Raw genomic sequence first — 23,590 nt, 5'->3', positions numbered from 1 at the left:
ACTCTACCATTAACACATTATTCTCATGAGAAGGAGATCATTATTAATGCTAGTCTGAGAAATTAGCAATCTTTTGAACTATGAGGAGTGCATAAATGTTCCTAGATTCTGAGAAAGCAGATGGGGCAGAGTAGGTAGTTGTCAATCATCCAGATGGGATATGAACTATCACCTTGAAAACTGAGACTCCTATTGTGACATATGGTAAAGCAAAGTAACACTTCGTTTTAATCAAGTCATTAAATCAATCATCCAAGACTCACAATGAATGAAACTAACAAGATAGTGTTTTTTCTTCTGTTTTTGAAAAAAGCTGTACAAAAGCTCCAAATGCAGTACTGAACAAAGCAGAACAAAGAAATATGAAATCTTTCACATCTGATTATTTGCTGATGTCTGAAAGAAAATATAAAGATGCTGGCTGTACCCGAGTATCGTATCTTGAATCCCCTCTTGTTAGTTGCATGGTCAGTAGACCATCGTAGATAGAGCTGGTTTGTTTTAGACGTGAAGTTCAGCTGAGAGGAATGGTTACCACTCAGAGCAACAAGCAAAGGGCTTTGTCCTGATGATCCTGGGAAGAAGCACACATATACAGGGGTTTAGAATGAAATTCCTTGTTATCTTGGTGGATATCTACAATATATAGAAATAGGAACTTTTTGTATTGTGTCTGCTACTGTGCAGCATTGCCATTGAGAGATTGTGTTTAGACTTTAGTCTTTTGGCATTGATTTTCGACATTGTTTTAGAATTGTAGTCTTCCTGCAGTTGGAAGAAGTGAACAAAGCTGTTCAGTCCGTGTTCAGAATATCACCAAGCTGCTAGGAACTGTTTGTTCATATATTCATGTGTTAGGTGTCATGTTTAACTTGTGTTTACTCATCAACATCTGAGGGCACTTTGTTTATTTTAGCAATAGTAGATCAATTAGAAAAGCTCAAGTTCAATCAGAACACTGAAAGGAAATGAAGAGCTGTGTATCTAATATGTTATCATTCATGAATAAAAATGAATTAAAGCTTACTGCCAATGGGTATTTTTATGTATATTAATGTTGTCATGTGCAACAAATAGTGGTGAGAGAGTTGAATACCATCAAAAATCTCCAGTTCATCAAATTGCTTCTCACTGTGGAACATCTCTACATAGATATTTATGGTGTAACCTGGGAAACAAGACAAATGTATTAGACTGCATGAAAAAGATGTGTATAGCAATTTAAAATTGTTTGTGCACTGTTTATACAAACAAAGCTAATTCACATATTACACACTTTATATTCATCCCTCGACAAAAAGAACATTTTTACCAACAATAGACGCATGTAAGCCTTATCTGGGATTTGAGTCTATTTTTATGTTATTTTTACACAGACCACTAAGGACCTTATTCATATCTGTGCCTTGGCAGTGGAGCTGGGGTTTGTCAGGGATGCCCCTTGTGATGTCTGAAAGACGTGACAGTTTATCAATTATTGTACTTGAGCTGCAGAAAACATCCTCATTTTTTATGGGTGGGAATGAAACCAAAAATAACAGATGACACTGGCAATTTACTTTTAGCTGCTGTTCACCTACAAGCTACATTAGCCAGACAGGAAAAAAGGTAGAGATGTTACAATAGCATAATCCCAGATTACACTAACTACGCAATCATTTTCAGAAAACAGAATGCCATCAAATTCATTACCTGGAATCATACGAAGGAGCCAGGAGCAAGTCTGGCTGTTGGGATAGTTGCCAGGAAACCCAGGACTTAGTATGACTCCTGATGATGAAAACCTATCCTCATTTGCTGGGCACTGAGCTGGAGAGATAAAAAAAAAAAACAAGTGCAAATTATTGGTAATGTGAGCTGTGGAATGCCAAAAAAGGCAGAAAAAATACAAAACCTAGCACAATCAAACACACAAGAAAATAACTACCATGCACTTACAAATACAAGATTCTTTTTTGTGTTTTTAAGTGGGTTCTGTTTGGCAGTATGGTACTCAAAGGTCAAAGAGATTTGCTTTCAAAGGTGGAGCACAACAGCATTTGCTATAATGCTTCAGTTGATGTCTAAAAAAACTAAGATTTGTTTTGGTATATTTCATATGTAATGGACATGGAGTTTGAAAAAATGAGAGAAAAAGAGAAAAAATGCAGAGAGGTAAGGCAAAAAGTATAAAGGGAAAGGAGACAACAAAGGGATGGAAGGATAAAAAGATTACAAGAAAACACCCTGAGTCTACTTCTACACTTGCAGAAAGAGAGAAAAATAAAGAGAACTGAGAAGACAAACATATGCATATACAACAAGATATACTTTAGCCGAGATAGCATATCTGTCAATACCTGAATCCAAACACCTAACGCATGTTTTTAACTCTTCACTGGTTATGTTTGTCTTTAAAAAGTACTTTGTTAGGTTCAGAAAACAACTTCTCTAGAATTAAAATAATATATTTGCATTCTAGCAAAAAATCTAAAAACCACTGACTCTATATGTTACTATTTATTGTCAATAGCCTTAAGCAACTACAAGATCAGTGAAAGGACATAAACTTTAATCAAACTTTGCAACTTTATCTTTTAGAGGAAAATGTATTTTTTGCTTTTTCATGTCTTCTCATAAGACAGTTGTTTTTATACTCTTTGTTTTACAATAGAAAACTATTTTCTATTACTTTAACAGAGGGATCTGTACCTTTTCAATGCCAAATGCTCATTTCAGTCACTTAGAAATCACATTATTTATCTCAGGTCTAACTCCACTACGCTTCCCAGACTTGGTTGGATAACAAATTTCTCTTCTAAAGCTTTGATATAAGTTTAAAATCTAACATGTTACAACATTTTTCACATTTAACTACTTAAGTTCTGAATTAACCTGTTCAGTGTTTCTTTATTAGGCAAAAATAAATAAATCAATAAAAACTAGCATGAAGTAGCTTATATTTATCTCATAGGGACTTCAGATAGCAATTACAATAATTAGTTTTATAGGCACAAAAATAAGTACACAGAGATGCGTCCATTATAAAATAATACAGATTTCAATCAAAATTTGATTTTAATATGTGACTTTATTAATAGAATTGCACAGAAACTCTTCCAGGAACCCCAATTTTTTCTACCTTACTATTAACATCAAGTGGCAAATACACTTAATTTCCAACATATTAAAGCAGAGTTTTATATATACTGTGCCTTACCTTGACATTTTGGGGGTGGATCTTCAAAAATCAAGTGGGAATTAAGCTTACACATAAGCTCTGCTTTTCCAATCAGTGTGTACCCAGGTAGGCAGCGATACTTCACAATATCTCCTAAAAAAATTAATAAAAAGATTCTTTAAGTCACCAAAATACATTACATAATTATTTCAACAACTTTTATTTTTTTTAGATTTAAGTACCTTGAACATTTGTGCTTATTGCTGATTTTCAGATTTTTTATTAGTGAAACGAAAAACAAACAAAAAAAAATATATTGAAATAAATCATTCTGTCCAATTAAGATCTCGCAAAGAAAGCAAAAAAAAATACCCAGAATAAAAACAGAAGAATAATTTATTTATTCCATGCTTTAAAGGAAGGATTCAAGACTATAATTTATACACACAGATCAACATTTCCACAAATACTAAGAAAGTTTTAAAATGGCTTTTATAGATGCCTTGAAACATATTTAGACTTTATTTTGTTCAAATAAAGTCGGGAGATTTGCTTGAAATGAATATATTACATTTAAACTCTAAAATATTTGCATTTCTTTAAAGTATGTTTAAAATTTCTAATTGATCAATTCTTCTTTCTTATTTTCCATCTGATTGCTGATGCTTTTTAACTTCAAGAGTTCAGTTTGACATGTTTGGATTCTCAAAAGCCTTCCAGTAGATTCAATTCTATATATATTTCAAACCTTTTTGACAAGACTCAGACCAAACTTTGTTTGAACTAAACAAACACGAACACTCACTTTAGCCCTGAGCTTGCTTAAAGATTTATACCTTTATAACATCAAAGAAAAAAACCTTTTGCCTGCTTAGCACTGTTTGACGTGCATAAACCATTATCTCATCTAAAGTTTTGCACAACTTTGTTGAGAAAAATATGCTTCCAGGTCCAGGACATGTCGCCAACACTGCAACTACTGACGTAATGCTTTCCTGAACTGATCCTCCTCCAGGATGTGTGTGGGATTTTCCCTTCAGCCCAAAGTGGGGGTTCGAAAAGAACTGTTTGTGTAACTGTAGGCCCACGACAAACTGGCAACATGCAATTCTCAATCATGTTAAAATGTGAGATCCTAATTAAAGGACACAAATGCAAACTGACTTTGATGCCTCAAGAGATGCTGAAAGTGGAAGAAAAATTATATGTCAAGCTTTTCAACATTTCCTACTTAAAATGTATACATTTTAGTATGAGTGTTACTTTTAAATTTTAGATTTTAGTAAGAAAGACTTAAAACTTTTAAAATAAGACAGAAAAAAAATCCTAAGTCTTGTTGGAGCTAAGTGATTCATTTCTATAGTATGGGAAAAGTTTGTAGCACTAAAATAGAATGAATAATTTGCAGTTTGTTGAAAGAGCCTAAAGAAGAAAAAAAGTGCATTCTTCTATAAATCTTGTATAAATCAGTTTGAGAAATTCTATGGAGAAACTCCATAAAAACAGCTAACTGTTAAAACCTCATCCTATTACATCAACTATATTTAAAAACCTCACTTGTTTCTATTAGTTGTGGACATAGTTACCAAGAGCCATTCCGAAGTAGCCCTACATTCAGGTGAAATTGAATTCCTTCTTTGATTGAATTTGTTTTCATCCAGCAACACAGACAATATTGAATTTCTCTCTCTCCCTCTTTCTCTCTCACTTAAAATACATATAACTATATATTCTTTCTTGTAGTTTAAGTGAAAACCATCTTAGCACCACTGTATGAGAAGGTAGCACTTACAATCTACCATGTCTCCTCTACCAGGGATGCACACAATCAGTGCCATGAAAAATGAGTTAGGGCTGTTGTGAACCAACATTTTATTAATCAAATAATCTGCTGATTATTTTGATGATTAATCGAGTAATGAAAATAAAATAACAGCAATAATAATATATTGGAGATCAATACAGGTCCTAATTTTCATATCTGTGCATCCCTAACAATTACTTTTCTGTAGCTTAGAAAATTGTTCCGTAATAGCTCATTTTTTAAGTCAGTTTATACAAAAATTACACAAATCTGAAGTTATACTTCAATAATAAAAATAACATCAGGTTCACAAAGACACTTCTAAACAATTGGTATATTCCAGTTTTAGCTCATCTTCAGTCAATTTAATAGATCAACTCCACTCATACAAAATCCAGAATTTATTTAACAGACCTCAATCTATGTACAATTAAAGACATTGGAATAAACAAATCCCTGTAGAGACTGTCTGAGCTTCTCAAAAAAATATCATGTCTTAAATTTATGTGATGTTTGTGTGAGACTGTTGTCTGATAAAAACAGGGAAACCCCTGGAAAAAACCCCTCTTCAGTCTTTTGGTTTTTCGAAATGTGACTGTAGGGGTGTTGACCTGACCTCAGCCGTCTCAACAGTCGAGTGATGGGCTGTCAGATATCTTTTTTAATGCTTAGAGCTTTAAGACTTAGCTTCCTGAAGTAAATGTCTAGCAGCTTGGGAGGTTGTGTTTAGGTGGCATGTTAGGCTAAACTCACCGTAGGGTGCCAGGTCATGGAAAGAGCAATTCAGATACAGAAAGCCAGTAGCTCAGCAGGCAGATTTGTCTTTTAATCAGAAGGTTGCTAGGGTGGAGTAAAACTTCCTAAGGTTATGTGCAGATGTGTTGTTAGATTTAGTAAATCCAAAACTATTCACAATGGGCCTTTCAGTTTGTCTTAAATCAAAGTAATTGACTATTGATCCAAATTTTAAATCCATTTTGGTTTCATTTCATTGGTCATTGGAAATGTAAATACATGTTATGTAAGCAAAGAGAGCAGCATAAAATTAAACAGCGCTGACAAACACTAATTGGCAAATGATGTCATTATCTAAACAATGTTTTGAGCTGTATTTGTTAAAAATGAAGGAGCTAGTACTAGTTCATGTTAGTATTGTAAGTTAGTACAGAATATTTAATTGGGAAACTATGAACATGAATAAATTCAGCCTGGTTCAAAGTAAACTGGCAGATAACTGATAGGAATCTTGTTCTTCAGCAGAAAAAAAAACATTATTAATGCCTTTCAGACTCTTAGCATGAATTAAATATATTTTCATCAGCTGATTGAGCATTCACTCTTGTATCAGCAAGGCTAAGATGCAGGTTACAAAATGATATGTAGTCCTTCCAAACAGATTATTTCTCCAATGCAGTTTAACCACCTTAATGTTTATTGATAACTAATTCAGCCAAACCTAACTTGTAGATTACACTGAATTGTATCCTCAGACTATTTGGTCTCCTTCATGGTGATGATTCTGATTAAAGCTCTCGCAATAATTAGGTTAGAAAAAAAGAGGTATGGTGTGAATTACAAAATGCTGAAATAGATTAGACTTTATGCCTCTGTGTGCCTGATGATGGTTAACTGCATTTCCTCCTCTTATGGTAAAAATAAAGAAACATCTAAGACAACAGTGAGTTTCATTTATCTAAATATGCCAGTCTAAATGAGGACTATCCCCTGGTACTCATGTTAATGCCTCTGTATCTTCTTTAACTGAGAAGCCACAGAACCAGAGGGACACTTTGTATTATAATAGCAATTGTGGAGTAGTAAAAAAATAACAACTGTTGTCATCTTCTGTAGATTATGCGTGGTATTTACTAAGTATTGTGATTATTTTTTACAATAACAAATCTGCAGAAAATGAGTCACAACAAGTCCGACTGTGTACAATATGTGGTTGTTATCTCACTGTGTGTGTACCAGATCAAATAAGGCCGATAAAAGTGATTTAATCTGAAAAGTGACCAGCACAATTTAATTTAGAATTCACTGTATGTATATATTTTTTATCTTTTACATTATCAGTTCAAGTGAGAGCAATGCAAGTGTTTCTAGTAAATCCTGAATACAAAAAAAAACATCTCTAAGGACTACTACCTATGTGAAAGTCCTCATCTTCATAGATCATCTCTGCATTCTCCACAATAGGAGGAGGTGGGCATTTCTTCAAACGATAAGCTGGGGGGAAAAAAAGGTAGAAAAAAATCTTATGTGGCAGATTACAGAGCAACAAAATATGCAACATTACTGTGCATATGTTTCTTTAATAAAGTGTGGGAACCTTTGTGCAATCCCTGTAAAAGACTACTATTTTTATTCATGTGTTTTTATTTTCCTAATGTTGTCATAGACACCGCAAAAATCCCAAAGAAGCGCTGTTCTTATAGATAGTTGATCTGATCCAATATTTAGTTTAGATTAGGTTTATCACAGGATGCAGTCACAAAATTACTATTAAGGGGATATAGATACAACGATTTATCAATATATTAATAATAACGTAACCTAGTTTACTGTTCACGTAGTCAGAATAAAGTATTTAAATAAATATTTAAATAATTAAAATAATCTGCCCAACATAACAACAGATGTGTTTTTATCTTTGCAAGCTGATAAAGTAGCAGCAGAACATCATCTTAATTGAAAACAGAGATAAAGAGAGTTTACAACCTTTCTCAAAACTTGGAGCACAAAATTTGACCGAATCTGTGCCTCTAACATAACATGATTTAAAATGGTGATTTTTAAACAGTAACAACAGATAAATTCTACAGGGACTATAATGAAAACCAGTAAATCTGACTTTATCAAGTTCAGTGCTTTGACAGTTAAGTAAACAGTTTGGCAGAGAGGCAGGCAGATAGAGAGAAACATGAAAATAAAACTTAATATAATATATAGGAGTAGGTAAGTAAGTAGGAGCATTTACTTACCATGGAAGTTAAGGATAAAGAATCCTCCAGTAGAGAAGTCAGAATGAAAGCGGATCAGGACCTTTGAGCTGGAACTGTAGGCCGACTCTAATGCTGTGTTACCACTGAAGACTCCCAGCTGGGGACTAGATGTATCAGGCCCATCCCTTAAAAAACGAGAAGAATAAAAAAACAGTTTACACTCAAACTGGGAGAGAACAAATCTGAAACATTAAAAGGAATTAAATGTATTGTAGAGGTCCATAGGTAATTAGGATCTGAAATTGAAGGCAATGAAGAAATGACAAGAGGAAATGAAAATGAGGATGAAAAAATGGTTAAAGGGGAGAGAGTGGGAAAAAAAGACTGGTGTTTCTGTAGCTGCTGCTTGGAAATGCCAACCCAGAAGACAAGGATATACTGCAAAGTGCTCTTGTTTCTAACTCAAGCTGTTTATGGTAAGCATCGGGATCAAAATATTTTCTCAAATATATTAGAAGGGTGTGTTACAAAGACTTAAGGATGCTTCATTGTCACTTTAGGCATCCATTAATTATCTTCCAAATTGTTTTGATTTTGCATTAGCTCCTGCTAATGGTTTTAGTTCCAGCTAATAGTAAACAGTTTAGTTGTTTCAGTGGACATCTCCTGTGAAATGGCACCTGAAAACTTATCTTTAAAGATACTGAGTTTTCTCAGCATTGTTATTAAATTCCTAGGTTTCTTAAGTCATCTCAGTGTTATCCTATGTATATTATATATCCAACATTATCTGTAAGAGCCCCTCTTCAGATTACTTGATAGTGAAACATATTTAAAAACTTTGCTTCTGACATGAATTCCTCCTGACAAGAATACAATTCAAAGAACAAAACAAAATACAATTTATGTTAGTGTTTGCCTGGAGATTAAGGGTAAGCAAGAGGGATCAGTGTGAACTTCTTGTTATATGCTTCATTGTTTGACAGATTTAATTAGCGCATTAGAGATAAACCAAACAGTCAGCATTAGTAAAACAAAACTTTGAAAAATCCACATGCTTGTTAACAAAGAAGGAAGGAAGAATCTTTCAGCACTTCCTGTATTTTTTCATCAATTTTTTAAACCAATTTCAAACAAATTTATTGAACAAAGCACACAGATTAAAGGCTTTACTTCACTCATTAAATATTGAATGTTGCTGAAAGGTTACATTTCCTATGGTTTCTAAATGACCAGTTTTAGGCTTTAATGAACATGCCATTGGATTAAAAAAGGGTTTTAAAATTTTAATTCATGAGGAGGGCCTGGGATCTCTTGCCTCCTCAATAATTCAGTCTTCTGAAGGTGTTGGAGCTCATTTAACATTATAAAATTCTGCTATTTAGTTGCTTTAAAGGAAAGGAAAGTCAACATTTTGTGGTTTTATTTTTTTTCTCCCTACATAGCTAAACAAAATAAATGTATTTATATAAATCAAAGAAAGAAAGAAAAAAAAAAATATATATATATATATATATATATATGATACTGATACTCAATGCAGTTCAGAATTGGTAAGTTGAAGGGAATATGACCACAGAGTTATAAGGGTTATAAAATGCAGCATAACACAAAGATTTTATTTTTGTTTTGCAGAGAAGATAGTGGAATCTTAAAGAATCTATCATTAAGATTTATATAATTTTGCAAAAAAGATTCCTAATCTACACTACAATGATAAAAGGAGAATGTCACATTATAATTGTATAGAGATTTTGATTATGTCATTGTTTTGTCTGCCTGTTTTTTATTTTTATGCAACAGAGGGCTTTATTATAATCAAATAATGCAATTATTGTATGCCTGAAGAATGCTTTGGCTAATACACCGTGGATAAAAAAGCAGATGCATATGTCCATATCTATATTATCTATATATATATATATATATATATATATATATATGGACAACCCTTGACCTTTGACTGTTGGTTTTTTCTTTATACTGTGATCCTGGATCTGCTGCCTACTGTGCTGTTTCACTGATATTAGGCAAAAGTCCAAATGCAACTGGTTAAAGACCACAGGGACAGTTAGCAGCTCCTCACATCTGGATGCATATGCTGTCACATAACACTCCAGAGAAAACAAGGCAGACACACATCTGTGTTGTGTTAACATGATGTAATAAAGCACAGCCAAATTAAATCCACTATGCAGAAAGAATAATGAAAGTTTAAGCTTGGCGGTTTTGCTAAATTTGTTGAAAGAATTTGTTCACTTAAAATCATAACAAAAATCTTTGAATGCATAAGTAGATTTCATTTTATGTAACCTACTCAGCCAGTTCATTTAAAAAAATAATCATTTAAACTTAAGTTTTTAAAATTGTAACACACCTTTTTTGGACCATCCTTAATATATTTTAAGATTTAACAATTAAAGATTTAAAATTAAAATGCTCATACATGCCATACTTCGTGCCAGACTTTAAGTGTACCTGTAATTAGAAAACTTTTCAAAAAATGTCAAATCATGGTACAGCAGCATTCCACATCTTAAGATCCGAGTTAGATGTGTTCTTACTTCTCTGTTTTTCTAACGCATTTAATGAAACCAATCCCCATTACAGAAGCTATGTTTATTAGAAAATATTTTGTCTGTGCACATAATCTAAATCGAAATTGGATACAAGTCTTCTGAGTGCCAACCTTCCACATGAAAAGTACATTTATGTTTGTCAAGATCAATTACTCATATTGAAAATAAAAGCAGTAGATAATTGATTGTAATATTAGGTATCTTTGCCAGTTGATTCTGTTTACATAAAAATAATTGCAAATGCAGTGGGCCTTTGCGCCAGGACCTCTAAATCTGTCTAAAACCTTGGAGGGTTGATGGTGATGGCATTCCACTGGGTCTGCGAAAAGCTCTCCTCTCTCAAGTGTCAGCCCCCAGTAGCTTCCAAATATATTCATGAAATACAGCAGGACTGAGCCATCATGTGTGTACTCATCCCACATTACCGAGCTCTTTTGGTGGCGTCCATATATGGATGCAATTTCATAATTTAGTTCCAAATGAAATGTACCAAAAAACACATCAATCATAAAAATCAATTTGCAGCAGCAAAATAACTCAGTGCAGAGCCTCTCCATGGCTAAATGCAAGGTTCTATGAGCTGGCCAGATTGAAAAACCAGAAGCCACAAAGTGTGAATTCATTGCTTCCCCCTTCGCCTGCAGCTACTTACTCCCCAGAGCGCATTGCTTGAACCTGAAAATAAAAGCCAAGTATCAAGTCACGCATCTAAAAGCAAACTTACAACACCTGCTCAATCCTAATTTCCTTTCTGATAAATCTGTTGCTCATCTTGAATTTTGACAGGCTGTGCATGATGCACAGCCTAGCCGCTCTGCAATCTTGTCAGATCCAGTTGAGTCTTGTTCGATGTGTGAATCCAGATCTGCCACTCCATTCATTACATTTCCCAAACCCCACTGACTCTCATCATTACTTTCAGAGTTCCCAAATCCTCTCTGGGCCTACATCTGGGCATAGTGCTGACTTAGATTGAATTGGTCAGTGTTCCCATTGTAAATGCATTACTCTCGCAGTCCTTGTATTGCACTCTTGCCTCCACACTGAATCCCATCTTTACAGCAGTAGAGGTTATATACTGATTGCAGAGTGTACACATGTCTATGTATTAGGTTTAAGGACATGTAACATCTGCTATAAACATTACACTAATTTAAACATCAAATCATTTTACAAAGAATTGTTTGAGACTGAAGTGGGAAATTATAATAAGGTCACATCTGCTAGTTGTATTGCTATATGTTTATTCTAAGTTCCTGTATAGTCCCACCAAAATATAACTATTTGGGTTACATGTAGAAAGTTGGGAGTTGTTTTCCACAGCTGCATTAGAACCAGACTGTCTCACCACTTGTTTTGGAGCCTTTATCCTTGGTATAAAACTCATGTGTTGTCTCTGCATGGCAGAGCTTTTCATCCTGATTTGCTTCATTATTGATTGTCCTACGAGCTCTCCGAGTTGTGCACAATTCATAAATAAACCTGATTGAGTGATTTTACCTGAACAGTGCTTGGTAATAGTTTTTTCCACAAGACTTAAAACAATTCTGGTGCATGCCATTGTAAAGCCAAGACAGTCTCTCAGTAACACATGATGAAAGATAATAAAGAAAACCAGTATTAGACATCCTGTGGGGTTAGAGAAAATTAAGTGCATCCCACGAGTTTAAGAAAATTTAGATTCTATCAGGCGGCATGTCCATTACAACTGAACAGGGAATGGGTGAATACATCCTAAACAGATCTGTCAGTGATGCAAAAAACTGTATGATTAATACAATACATCCACCCTTTTCTGTCTGTGGTGTGAGTGAATGCTATGAATGAGTGTGAATTTCCCAAGACTTACCAGACAGCAATATAATCTGTGACTGGCTCTGTCTGCAGCAAAGTAAAGTTGATGTAAACCCCGTAGCCATGGGGAACGCTGATGAGCCAGCTGCAGTCTTGGGAGTTGGGGTATTCGTTGGGGTACTGAGGTGAATAGATGGTCCCATTCTCAGCTGTCACATTATATCCACAAGGAGCTGTAAGAAGCAGAATTATGAGACTGTCAGTTTGAAAAATTGAAAAAAGAACAAAGAGACAGAAGTTACTGTTAAACTGCAGAAGGTGAGGTATATGATTAATCTTGAAATCATTCTTTGTGACTGAGGCACAAGCAACCATTTCCATAGTGACTCAAGAACAAAACAGGGAAAATTCAAAGGTTAATTTATAAAATTAAACCATCAAAGTTCAACTCTATTTAGCTCCAAACAAACTAGAAATAAAATATATATATTTACACCTTCTTAATTAATGAAAGAATGTTAATTGCACTGTTTCCACATTCTTAGACCGTTTCAGGTAGACCGGGTTCTTGCTTGTTTGGTCTGGACCAGAGTCTGGATGAGATTCCAGACTTGTGAACAAAGACGACTACCCAGAAAATAAACCAAGCCCTGTACAAAACGCACCACACAGATCTATGAAATTACGTTGTTATTACAACTTTGGCACTAAATACATGTTCACGTTGAAATACTGCAAAGAACATATTGAATGAGTTATAGTTTCCTCAAAGATGAACGTGGTAGACAGCTGAAATTTAATTCTCACTTAGATTGAGTTTGATTTAATCCAGTTTTTCTTACCCTCACAACGGGGAAAGGGGTGATTCCATTTCCGATTTGTCCCATGGAGGCACGTTAGCACCTTGTGTCCAATCAAAACATAACCAGAGTAGCACTGAAAGGTTATTGATTGTCCAGCACTGTAGTCACTTTTGATAATGTCACCATTTGGGAAAGGAGAAGGATCCTGGCAGTTCTGAAGCTGATAAGCTAAAGATAAAAAAAAGAACATAGAAAGAAAAGTTACCACAGAAATAGTAGCAATTGACTTCACATTATTCTTGGTTTTGGTCATCGGAACAAAAAAATATGCTACTGATTAATAAACAGATAGTTAAGGTAAACATACACATATTAGACAACAAGTACTAAGAGCAACTTTTCTCTCTTATGTGCACATATGTGCATACCATGTCAGCACTTGCTTGAGGAAATACCAACAAATGCTTGTCTATTAAGGGCATATTTTTCTCTGCATGGGTGTCATGGCAAGTGAAGCCTTTCCATTAAATGTGCCTTTCACAGTACAAGGAGGTGACTGACATTGCAGTCCTTGCTACCACAAAGGGTGACGGAACGAGTGGTACCTAAAAGCACTTGAAAGAACTCTCACAACTCACACAAGGTCATCTTAAACACAGTCTCTAGTGCTCTGCAGTCGTCTGAATCACAGAAAGCATGTTTGGTAAAAGTAGGATCTAAAACTTAGGAAGAATCTGATGACATATTACAGGCAGAAAACATTTTCAGAATAGTCTTGTGTTACCACAAACTACCATATGTGGAACAATGTGATATTAAAACAATATCCACAAACTAGTCCGAACTATTACAGCTATGATTTGGAAATTCAAAAGTATAAAATTAATTTTAGAAAAGAAGTAAGCAGAAGTTTGGATATACTGTATGTAGGCCAGATGAAATGCTTGTAGAAGCAATAGAACTTACAGTTTGGATATTACAACCAACATTTTGGCTTCAACTAACTCCAGGAACAACTTTCCTAATTTTTGTGTTGAAAAATGCACTTATCAGCAGTGCAATGTCAGAGTGCCAATGCCTATAACTAGAATTAGAGCTCCCTTAAGCTTTTATATGCCACACTTGGGTTCAAATGGTAGAGTATGGGTACATTTTCCCAGTATGTTTACAGTCACATTTTTGGCTTGAGCACTTATCCAGCTCCGGTTGCACAGGTGTGCACACAGATATGCAGTTTCACGACCTCTTAAGCTTTAAACACCTGAGATTGCATGTGATGTAGAATGGCACTGGAATGAAGGTACACTCTGCTTGGGTTGTAATCACAAGGTTCTGTGTGTGCTGCAGCCTCCTGCCAAAGAATATTGCTGTCAGGTGTCATTGGGTGTTACTCAATGTGCAGAAGGATTTTGGCACCCCTCAAACATAAAAGTAGGAGGAGGGTGACAGGTGTTACAGTATTAGGGGACTTTCTGTTGCAGAGAAGAAGAAAGAAATTAAGATGTGTACATAAATGTGCATTAGCTTATGTGTAAGTAAGCCTTGTTCTACTTATTCTGGCATACAGGCCCATAATGCATCTCTCGTGTCTTTGAAGTGAAACACTCAGGGCTACAAGTAAAGCCTGCTGGACATGATGCCAGTCTCTCACAAGGGTTTACTGGCAATCCATCTTTTTTAATGATGAACGAAAAGCCACAAGGTTTTTAAAGTCTTTAGCATGACTCATCCAGGGATCAAAGCTCGAAACCGCATAGCAATATGTGTTTTTTCATCCCATAAATCATTTCTTTGAGTTGCCAGGCTTTGTAATTTGGCCTCTAGGTTAGGAGTTCTTAATTTATTCTAAGCCTTTAAGAAGACTTTTTTTTCCTTAATCATTTGGACAACCACTGTCTTCCACTACCTCCCACCAAATGAGAACAACAATAATAGCAGACATATTTTGAATTCAGTCTTGTTCTATCATTGATGAAGCCTTCAGTCAATTTTTGTGGTTGTTTCTCAAAGCATACCTTAAAAATGACTGCAACTTACCCTGGTAGATCAGTCTGAACCCAGGCCTGTTCTCCGAGTGGTCACTGTAGAAGTGAATGATTGTCAGGTGAGTAGTGCTCATCAATGGTGGTGGAATCTGTGAGCCTGTGAATTGACCAATGAGAGCAGAGCTGTGTTGTGGTCCGGCACGGACTTCAAGAAAGTCATGGTTGTCCTCCGAGGAAAAGTTTTGGAATTGAATATGGGCTCCTAAACAAGCACAAAAGATACATGTTCAAAACCAGCACAAGAGAAAATAAAAACACTAACAAACAACAGAGTATGTGATAGCATCAAACAAATCAATACTAATATTTATGCATGAAGTCACATGCCAGGTGACTTATGCTGAATAGGTCTAAAGAAACTCCAAAAGAAGCTGTTTCCAACATCTTAAAGATCAATACATATTCTGTATTAAGCCCCTTAACTGTCACCCTCAAAACACTTACATATTGTCAATGGGTCCATTAGGACACCAGTGTCATGATGACACTGGTGCATTTGAAATGGCAAATGTTCTCATTTGCAATTTTAATATTTATAACAAAGTAGCCTTTATAATCATTTGGATAAACATGTGCCAAGGTTTCTGCAGCAGTCTGTATGTATGTTTACAATGTGGTCAGTCACCAACTCACATATGCAAAATCTGTGGCAGAATTTGCACTAAAAAAGCATGTCTATGTTTCCCATAAAAGCCAACAAATATACCTAAAATGACATGTTCTTTCAAGAAATGCTCCTTCATCCAATAAAGCCTAACTCACCATATCCAGCTGGCAGGGTGATTTGCCAGGTGCAGTCCAGGTTGCCAGGATAGTTGCCAGGAAAACCTGGACTGAGGATGACACCACTCATCTCAGATAGGACCCCACCGCAGCGTGCTGGCAATGAGTGAACATAAAACATTGTTTATAAATATGAATTATACTCTAGGAATTGTTGCTTTTATCCTTAACAAATGTGCCCATGAATGAGCTGCAAAAGGTTTCCAAAGTACTAAAATGTGTGCTGTAAATTATAATTAACAAAAAAGTAGGTGCTGTTAAAGCACATTGTTAAATAAATCCTGATATGTGAACAACAAGTTTAGCAAGAATTGTCTAAAAAGAGCTTCTGAAGCTATTGAATTATTCAATCCTAAACACAAACATGACCTTAATAAAGGTCAGAAACATAACTTTCCAAAGCACAAATTCTGCTGGTGCTTGCACCATCTTACACCATTATTCGACCGATGGCTGAACTCACATCAGTGGAAAAACTTCTGGGTTTCAAAAACTTTATTGTAAATGGAATAAAAACACATAGAAAAAAATATTTCATCCTTACCTCAGAAAGATGAATAATAAAGATTTTTTTAAGCAAATCTATAGAGGGCATTCATTCATCATATAGTTGTTTTTCTTTCTATTGTGTCGATGTACAAAAATTTTAGATGCACCTCTCAGTTCTAGCACATTGCCATGTAATATTCTGTAACGTTTGTGCCTGCAGGACATAATTTCCTTCCCAATACAGAAATGATTCATAAAACAATGTAGCCAACAATAAAATGTGTTTGTGTTTGTCTGGGCAATACCTATGCAAAGAGGTGGTGGGTAGTTCCACCGACGCACAGTCCCAGGCATGCAAGAAATGTGTGAATGACCCTGAAAAGATAATCCAGTGTCTTAGATTCATCAAATAAAAATACTGTGAAAGATGTATTCTTATCATTAGTACATTCATTTTATACTCTAGGAAAACATAAATAAAGTTGAAAGATGATATTTAGATACAATGTTTTGTTTTGCTGTTTTATTTAGAACAATTAGGATTACCAAAATATCTATATTTGCTCAATGCTAGAATAATGACAGAATTCTTCCCCAGGGGTCTCACAATAGTTTGCTGGAACTTTGGCCAATTTCTTCTGACAGAGCTGGTGTAGCCGAGTCAGGTTTGTAGGGTTAGGGTTTTTTTTAAGTGACTGAGATCATGGCTTTTATGATGGTCATCCTAAAACAGCCTTTGATGTTATTAAGCTATTTTATAACTTATTTTATGGTATTCCTGGAATGACTATCCAGACAGAAGACTCATACTATATGTGCCGAGCATTATTTTTCCTGGCTGATGGTCTGAGATGATCCTTTAATATGTGAGTGTATTGTTCTTTCCTTATAATGCCCAGTCCTTCCTGCCACACCCTTACCTCAGGTTTTGGACTATTGGCTTCTTCTTTAAATTATATTTAATTTAAAGTTGATAGAGTGCTTGTTTAACTGTGGATAAAGCTACCTTGTCAGCTTCAGCTAGAATTTTCACACTGTCTTTTTTGCTGCTGTTCTGGGTTTTTACATAAACAGCATATGAAAAGACATCCATCTCTATAAGCACTGTCTGTCTTTCGTACTTCCTGAATAGCATCATGGCTGGACATTATATTATGCAGGTGTTTCGGGTGTTGGCTTAAATACATTAACATATGAATCTCCCCAGTCAAATCAGATGTTGCAAATTAACTTCTTTAAAAGACATTTCTTTCTCATCATAATTTTAAATGGATTTTTTTTAACTAGGTATATATCCAGTTTAAAATTTTTAGACATAAAATTATTTAAAAAGAAAACATTTTTATACAGGGTTTTTTTTTAACATGTTTATGTATTTGTTTCAAAGAAGGGCATAATACGTTGTACCAGCATTTTTTAATGCAATTGTTCATTGTTGCTGACCACTTTTCACACATGACTCATGATTACAGTGTGGAGAACAATGTACTTTTAACAAAGATGTGTAATATAAAGAACATAATAATTGATGCAAATCATAAACATCACAGGGTTAGTGTGTATGCTGTGTGATTCATACCTGTAGTGTGTAACCAGGTTCACAAATGAAAGCTACCACCTCATTCACCATGTATCTGTCTCCTGTTTTTATGCCATTTGCTGGGATCATTGGTTCAGGACAAGTTGTCAGCCCAACCGCTACAACAAAGAAGAAAAACAAACAAAAAACAAAACAGGGTTGTTTTTTTTTATTCCCCCCAAAATATATTTTAATGTAAGTTGTTTTTTTCCTGAACATTGCTAAGCCCCTGGGTTAAAAACCATTGACCTGAAAAAGTAAATGTGATATGATCATTAATTCTTAAAATTTTATGCAGAAAAATCCCACTTCCACAAAAATTAATAATTTTCCAATCTAAATGTTTTATACCTACATTTTAGTACCAAAAAAAGCAATTTATTATGTGTGAAAACAGCAGGAAAATCTTGTCTATTTCGTTTTTCTCCATTCATAGGAATTTGACCTTTTCTCAAGACCTTATTTGTAGCACACTTCCTACTAGTTTACATATGTATATAACATTTATTTATTATACCACACAGGTTTAGTCCATCTTTAAAAAAATAAACTTATGAGAAGAAATGAGAAAGTCGTATTTATTATTTTTGAACAAATTCCCCAGCATAAATTGACAACATTTTAGATTTGACAAGTACTATAACAAAGTAAAGTTTTAGAAGGTAATAACCTGGCAGTGGATTTGTATTCCCAGCACAAAATAGGTTAAACACATCTCTAATAAGTTTGACTGCAGCAGACCCTTAGACCAGTAGAAGCGTATCTGCACATTTGTGTGTGAGTGCGTTGGGGTGTGCATGTGGAAACATCCGCGGGAGACTGCCCTACAGCTGTTACCATGGCAGCACATGGGTGGAAAATAGGAAGGAAGGAGGAAAGGAAAGAAGGAAAGACTCAAGAGAGGAAAGGAGGGAAAGACGAGGAACTGTTTGTGTGTGATGCTTGTGTCACTGGTCATGTTGGTTCATTATCTACATTTCTACCATCAAAAGGCTGTGATCCAACTGTGCCCATACACAAGTAATCAGGCATGCACATCCAGGTGGCCCGTAGCACCCCTGAATGACATTTGTGAGTCTGCGTGGATGAGTGATTTTTACATGAGTCTGCTTGCTAAGGGGGAATGAGGGAGACTTAAATTTTTAAAGGGACTATAAGTGGGGAAAGCTGTGTGAGGCATAACATACACACACGCAAACAAACACAGTCAGTGTATTATTAGGCAGAGCATCAGTGGGCTGTCATGACAACTGATCAATGAAACTATTCCATTTGGCTGACCATCTTTCTCTCTCTTCTGCCAACACACAGTAAGTCCTGACTATGTGAGAGTGGTCATGCCCAGTAAACTACTGACAGCACCACAAAACATCCCACCAGGACTACTGGACTCCTGCTGGACATCGTCAGCAGTTAAGGCTAACTGACTGGATTTACTACACTTCCATTTTAGCTTATGAGAGGACAGACAAGCAAGAGAGACATTTCCCCTCATCCTTAGATGATCAGCGTAAAATGTGATGAACATCACTGCCAGAATCATTCACGTCTCATGACAGAACATCTACAACGATCTGTGCCGCAGAAAGAACACAATGTAGTGCGCCAACTGTGAACGATCATCTCAAAACAACTAAAAGTTGACTAATCTTTGAAAATGTGTTTTATAAGAAAAACAAGTTCAATTTGGTGATGAAGAGCTCTGTATAGAATCTCTTCAACATATCTAGACTTGCATTTTGAAGTTGTTGAAGTCATTTTTGGAAAAAGTAACACCAGCTACCTTCAAGAAACAATTGATGACTGTATTGCAGTTACGCTGTATGTAGCTGCTGCAATGTAAGAGTTGGAGCTACTTCTACCTTTCCCTTGCCTTAGTTTAGTTTTCAACTACACACAACCATAGTCAGAAATTATATTTATAATATGTGGATGTGGATAGATTAGCACAAGATTACTGATATCCATGGCAAATTTAGATTTTAAATTGAAATTTCCCCAACAGCTGCACATGCCTCGTTTATACAGATGGGAACACTATGTTGTCACAAAATATCAAAACAATTTCCAAGTGATTTCAAAATGATTTATTCTCAAACATGAGCAACATATTTTTTACATTTCTAAAACATAAACTGTACTTAATATTGTTGCATAATCTGTTTATCTAGGTATTGGCCATCACAAACTAATAATCATGTTGATGTAGCTAAAGCTCCAGAGTAAAGATTAAATTGGCTCTTTGAACAACAAGTTATGTAGTCACAAGGGGGTGGCACTGTGGTTTAAAGTAGTTTACTGTGAGAAATTTTGAAATAAATATGTGCAACAATGATTTCACTCACCCTGGAAAGTTTATATATGAAAGCAAGAGCTACCTTTTATCTGTTAAGAGATAACAAGAAGAATTCCTTTGTTTTGAATACTTTTAGTTTGTCTGCCTTTCATCAGGCAGACAAACTCTTCTGAGTCATTAAGTTCTTACCAGTGAGAAGGTTATTCGCTTTCTAGCATTTTTATTTAGAGAAGAAAAATTCACTCAAATTTTTCCCACTTCTGTTGATAACATAAGAACTTTAAAAATGACTATATCGAGTTATTTCTACAGACATGCAGACCTTCTTGACTTCTTGAAAAATAAAACTTTTATAAGTTACCATCCATTTTGTATCCAATTGATCTACATTTAAATAGAGTATGCAACTCTTCTTTAGATTAGAACTTAAAAGAGTTTGCAAAGAATCAAAGACCGAGGAATCTTAACCAGTAAAGGAAAACATTTATTTACTTTGACTTTCTCCTATTAACATTAAACATGTTAATAGAAAAATCACCCAATATTTACACTGAAAAAGTGCGGTGTGCATTTGTACAACCCTCTGAATCAATACTTTTTTGAAACACATTACGATGCAATTAGAGCTAAACGTGCTTTCAGGTGGATTTCTACTAGCTTTGGGCATCAAGGCACTGAATGTTTTCTTCTTTGCAAAACAGCTAAACCTCAGTCACGGTATATAGTTTGGTATGTTGTTTAATAACACCTAACTTTCCTTACTTCAAAACTTCAAGACCTAGCCAGTATGTTACTTGATCTTCATGATGCCATTTGTTAACTAGTTATTTCTAACAAACCTCTGAGGGCCACGTAGAATGTGCACATATAATAAATTACACACAGGTAAACTCGTTTTAACATTTAGTTTTTAGAGTGATTGCCATTTTATTTAAGGACATTAGAGTAAAAGGAGATGAATAAAATTGCACATCACACTATTTAATATTTTATTTTTATTTTTTAACATTTAGCTGCCACTTCACACTTTTTGACATCTATCACATTAGTTTTTGTTAAGTGCTTTGAAGTTTGTAGTTGTAGCATTAGAACATGTAAAAGTTTCCATGGATATCAGTTGTAGAGATGATGGGCAGTAAGCCACAGTACATTTAGGACTAGAATAAATTAGCATGTCTCTTGAGTCATGCTGCTACAGCTGAAGAATGTAACATGATGTTATTACAATCTGTACTCCCCAATATGTATATATCATAGGTTCTGTCATTAACATTTTCTTTGTTTTATGACACATGAGTTGGTCTACCTTTCCTCTCATCTAAAACGTGCAATTAATTTAAGGCAGATGAACAACATTCCTGAGTCTGGTTCTTTTGCCGGTTTCTACTAAAATTAACTGCCTTTCTGTTGTTGATATTGACCAACATTGGAGACAGTATTAACCGAACTATCAAGAATAAGTCAGTAAGTCTGGCTGGTTAAAATCATCTCTATTCTCGATAAAAACTATTTCAAACCAATAAACAGAAAGAGCTGCCGTCACTCAAGGACTACAACAGCTTTACTTGTTAAAAAAATAAAATATGTAAAATATATAATATAATAAAATTGTGGTGTCTGGTTTATCATAGTTATGTCAATTCTATTTTTAAGCTTCCTTAAAGCCCTTGAACTCTAATTGTGGGTCTGGTAATAAAAGCTAAGCTAGAAAGCTCAGAATAATGCCATTCAAAACTACAGTGAAGCAAAAATATAGGAAAAATAAAAACACAGTCTTCCAGGTTTTCATTCCTAGTAATGGCATGTCAACTCACACAGAGATGCCAAAAACACTGATGCGAATGCGTGCACCCACCTATAAATCAGAACACCACGAAATGCTCACTCATACACACTAAAACTCTCACATATTCTCATAGAAGGGGACATGTTCATTGATCTAGAAGTGATTCTAAGCTAAAACAAGTACAAAGTACTGAAAAGCACAGCTATGCCCTGACAGGTGTGTAAATGCATGATGGTAATGCCCGTGTCCATACCTGTTTGGTCTGCGTAGTTGTGTACCTATGTGCCTTCTTATTCACTGGATTTATGTGCATGCCTGGCACAGGCAAAGGAAGTCTGTGTTTGCGTCTGAGCCTACATGAATTTGTTTGTGTCCCTCCAGGTGAGCATTGTGTGTGTGTGTGCTAGAACCCGGCGCTCAGCATGTGTGTGTGCTCTCGGGCAATACCAGTTCAGGTCACTGACTCTCGTTATTTGATGTTGAAGTTTTGGCAGCAGTATTGTGTGTTTGTGTGCATTTCTAGTTAGAGAGAACACAATTTTATAGTTCCTTTGAAGTTTTATATCATCAAGCATTTCCTTTTTGAAGCCAACCAATCTCCATTAACTTACTCTTATATTCCAGGTGAAAGCCTGCTGCTACCACACTGATGTCACTCTGAAAGTGCAGGAGTAGCTGATTGGATGTTGAGTTCAGTAGAGCAGGAGCTGTTGTTCCTACACAACACATACACAGACACACACAAAAAACATTACAATATTGTACAAGCTAGGTCTGTCAGTATTATTTAGCATGCTAGTACTGCTTTGAAGTCAAACTTACAATAATCAAAGGTTGTCTCAAAAATTATCTTAAAATGCAATTAGGGATTCTTCGTCATATATTAGAGATTTTTTTCATAGATATGCATAGGCTGTTTACGTTGTATCCAGTCTAGAAGGCAGTGAAGGGTCACGAGCCTAAATACATTTCAGAGTTTGTTGCTGAAGTATGAACATCCCTCAGGTAAGGAGAGACCTATTCTTTTTGTGTTTCAAGGATGAGAATTCAACGAGGGACGACCAAAAAAGCCCAAAGATTATTAGAATTATTATTTTTATTCCTATCATATTTTAGTTTTTTCATTTGATTAAATTTCGCAATACTCATATGCCTTTCTTTTATTGTGTCTCATAATTGTATGCTTTTAAGTGATGCTTCATGTCTCTCTTTGACGTATGAGGTGTTTCTGTATTTCTTTCCTTTTGTTTTCTGGTAAATAACTTGAATTACCCCATTTGTGAAGGTGCTATACAAACAAACTTCCTGACTTCTTAAAATAGACAGTTAACAGTCACCTCAGATTTAAAACATTACCCTTTCAAAATAATTGCCCAGTGTTTCTCATTCGACCATGTAAATTGGCCTTTTTAAATGTGTGACTCATGAGGCTGTAAGCATAAAGAAACTCCACACATATTTAAACATCAAGGGAAATCTTATCTATAAATTAATGTGTGCTATTTTTGATGTGCTCCTTTTTTTATA

The 23,590-nt window shown here is 35.1% G+C and overlaps 1 protein-coding gene across 4 annotated transcripts in view; it reads right to left on the bottom strand.

The window, feature by feature from the left end:
• Positions 1 to 23,590, bottom strand: part of LOC116718451 (CUB and sushi domain-containing protein 1) — a 431,730-nt gene that overhangs the window by 52,363 nt on the left and 355,777 nt on the right. For 2 of the 4 annotated variants that reach the window (XM_032560407.1, XM_032560409.1), the window contains exons 39-51: positions 22,675 to 22,779; positions 17,982 to 18,100; positions 16,708 to 16,777; positions 15,893 to 16,009; positions 15,123 to 15,332; positions 13,125 to 13,313; positions 12,338 to 12,515; positions 7,949 to 8,094; positions 7,110 to 7,193; positions 3,200 to 3,313; positions 1,693 to 1,809; positions 1,097 to 1,168; positions 428 to 574 (exon numbers count right to left, since the gene is read on the bottom strand). In XM_032560407.1, coding sequence (XP_032416298.1) covers positions 428 to 574; positions 1,097 to 1,168; positions 1,693 to 1,809; positions 3,200 to 3,313; positions 7,110 to 7,193; positions 7,949 to 8,094; positions 12,338 to 12,515; positions 13,125 to 13,313; positions 15,123 to 15,332; positions 15,893 to 16,009; positions 16,708 to 16,777; positions 17,982 to 18,100; positions 22,675 to 22,779 — 1,668 coding nt within the window. The remainder of the gene's footprint in view (positions 1 to 427; positions 575 to 1,096; positions 1,169 to 1,692; positions 1,810 to 3,199; positions 3,314 to 7,109; positions 7,194 to 7,948; positions 8,095 to 12,337; positions 12,516 to 13,124; positions 13,314 to 15,122; positions 15,333 to 15,892; positions 16,010 to 16,707; positions 16,778 to 17,981; positions 18,101 to 22,674; positions 22,780 to 23,590) is intronic. The other 2 variants (XM_032560410.1, XM_032560408.1) reach the window with 1 other exon arrangement.

The sequence above is a fragment of the Xiphophorus hellerii genome, chromosome 4 (assembly GCF_003331165.1).
Source record: "Xiphophorus hellerii strain 12219 chromosome 4, Xiphophorus_hellerii-4.1, whole genome shotgun sequence".
NCBI classification, from domain to species: domain Eukaryota; kingdom Metazoa; phylum Chordata; class Actinopteri; order Cyprinodontiformes; family Poeciliidae; genus Xiphophorus; species Xiphophorus hellerii.
The sequence above is the reverse complement of the archived record's forward strand: the minus strand, read 5'-3'. Positions and strand labels throughout refer to the sequence as shown.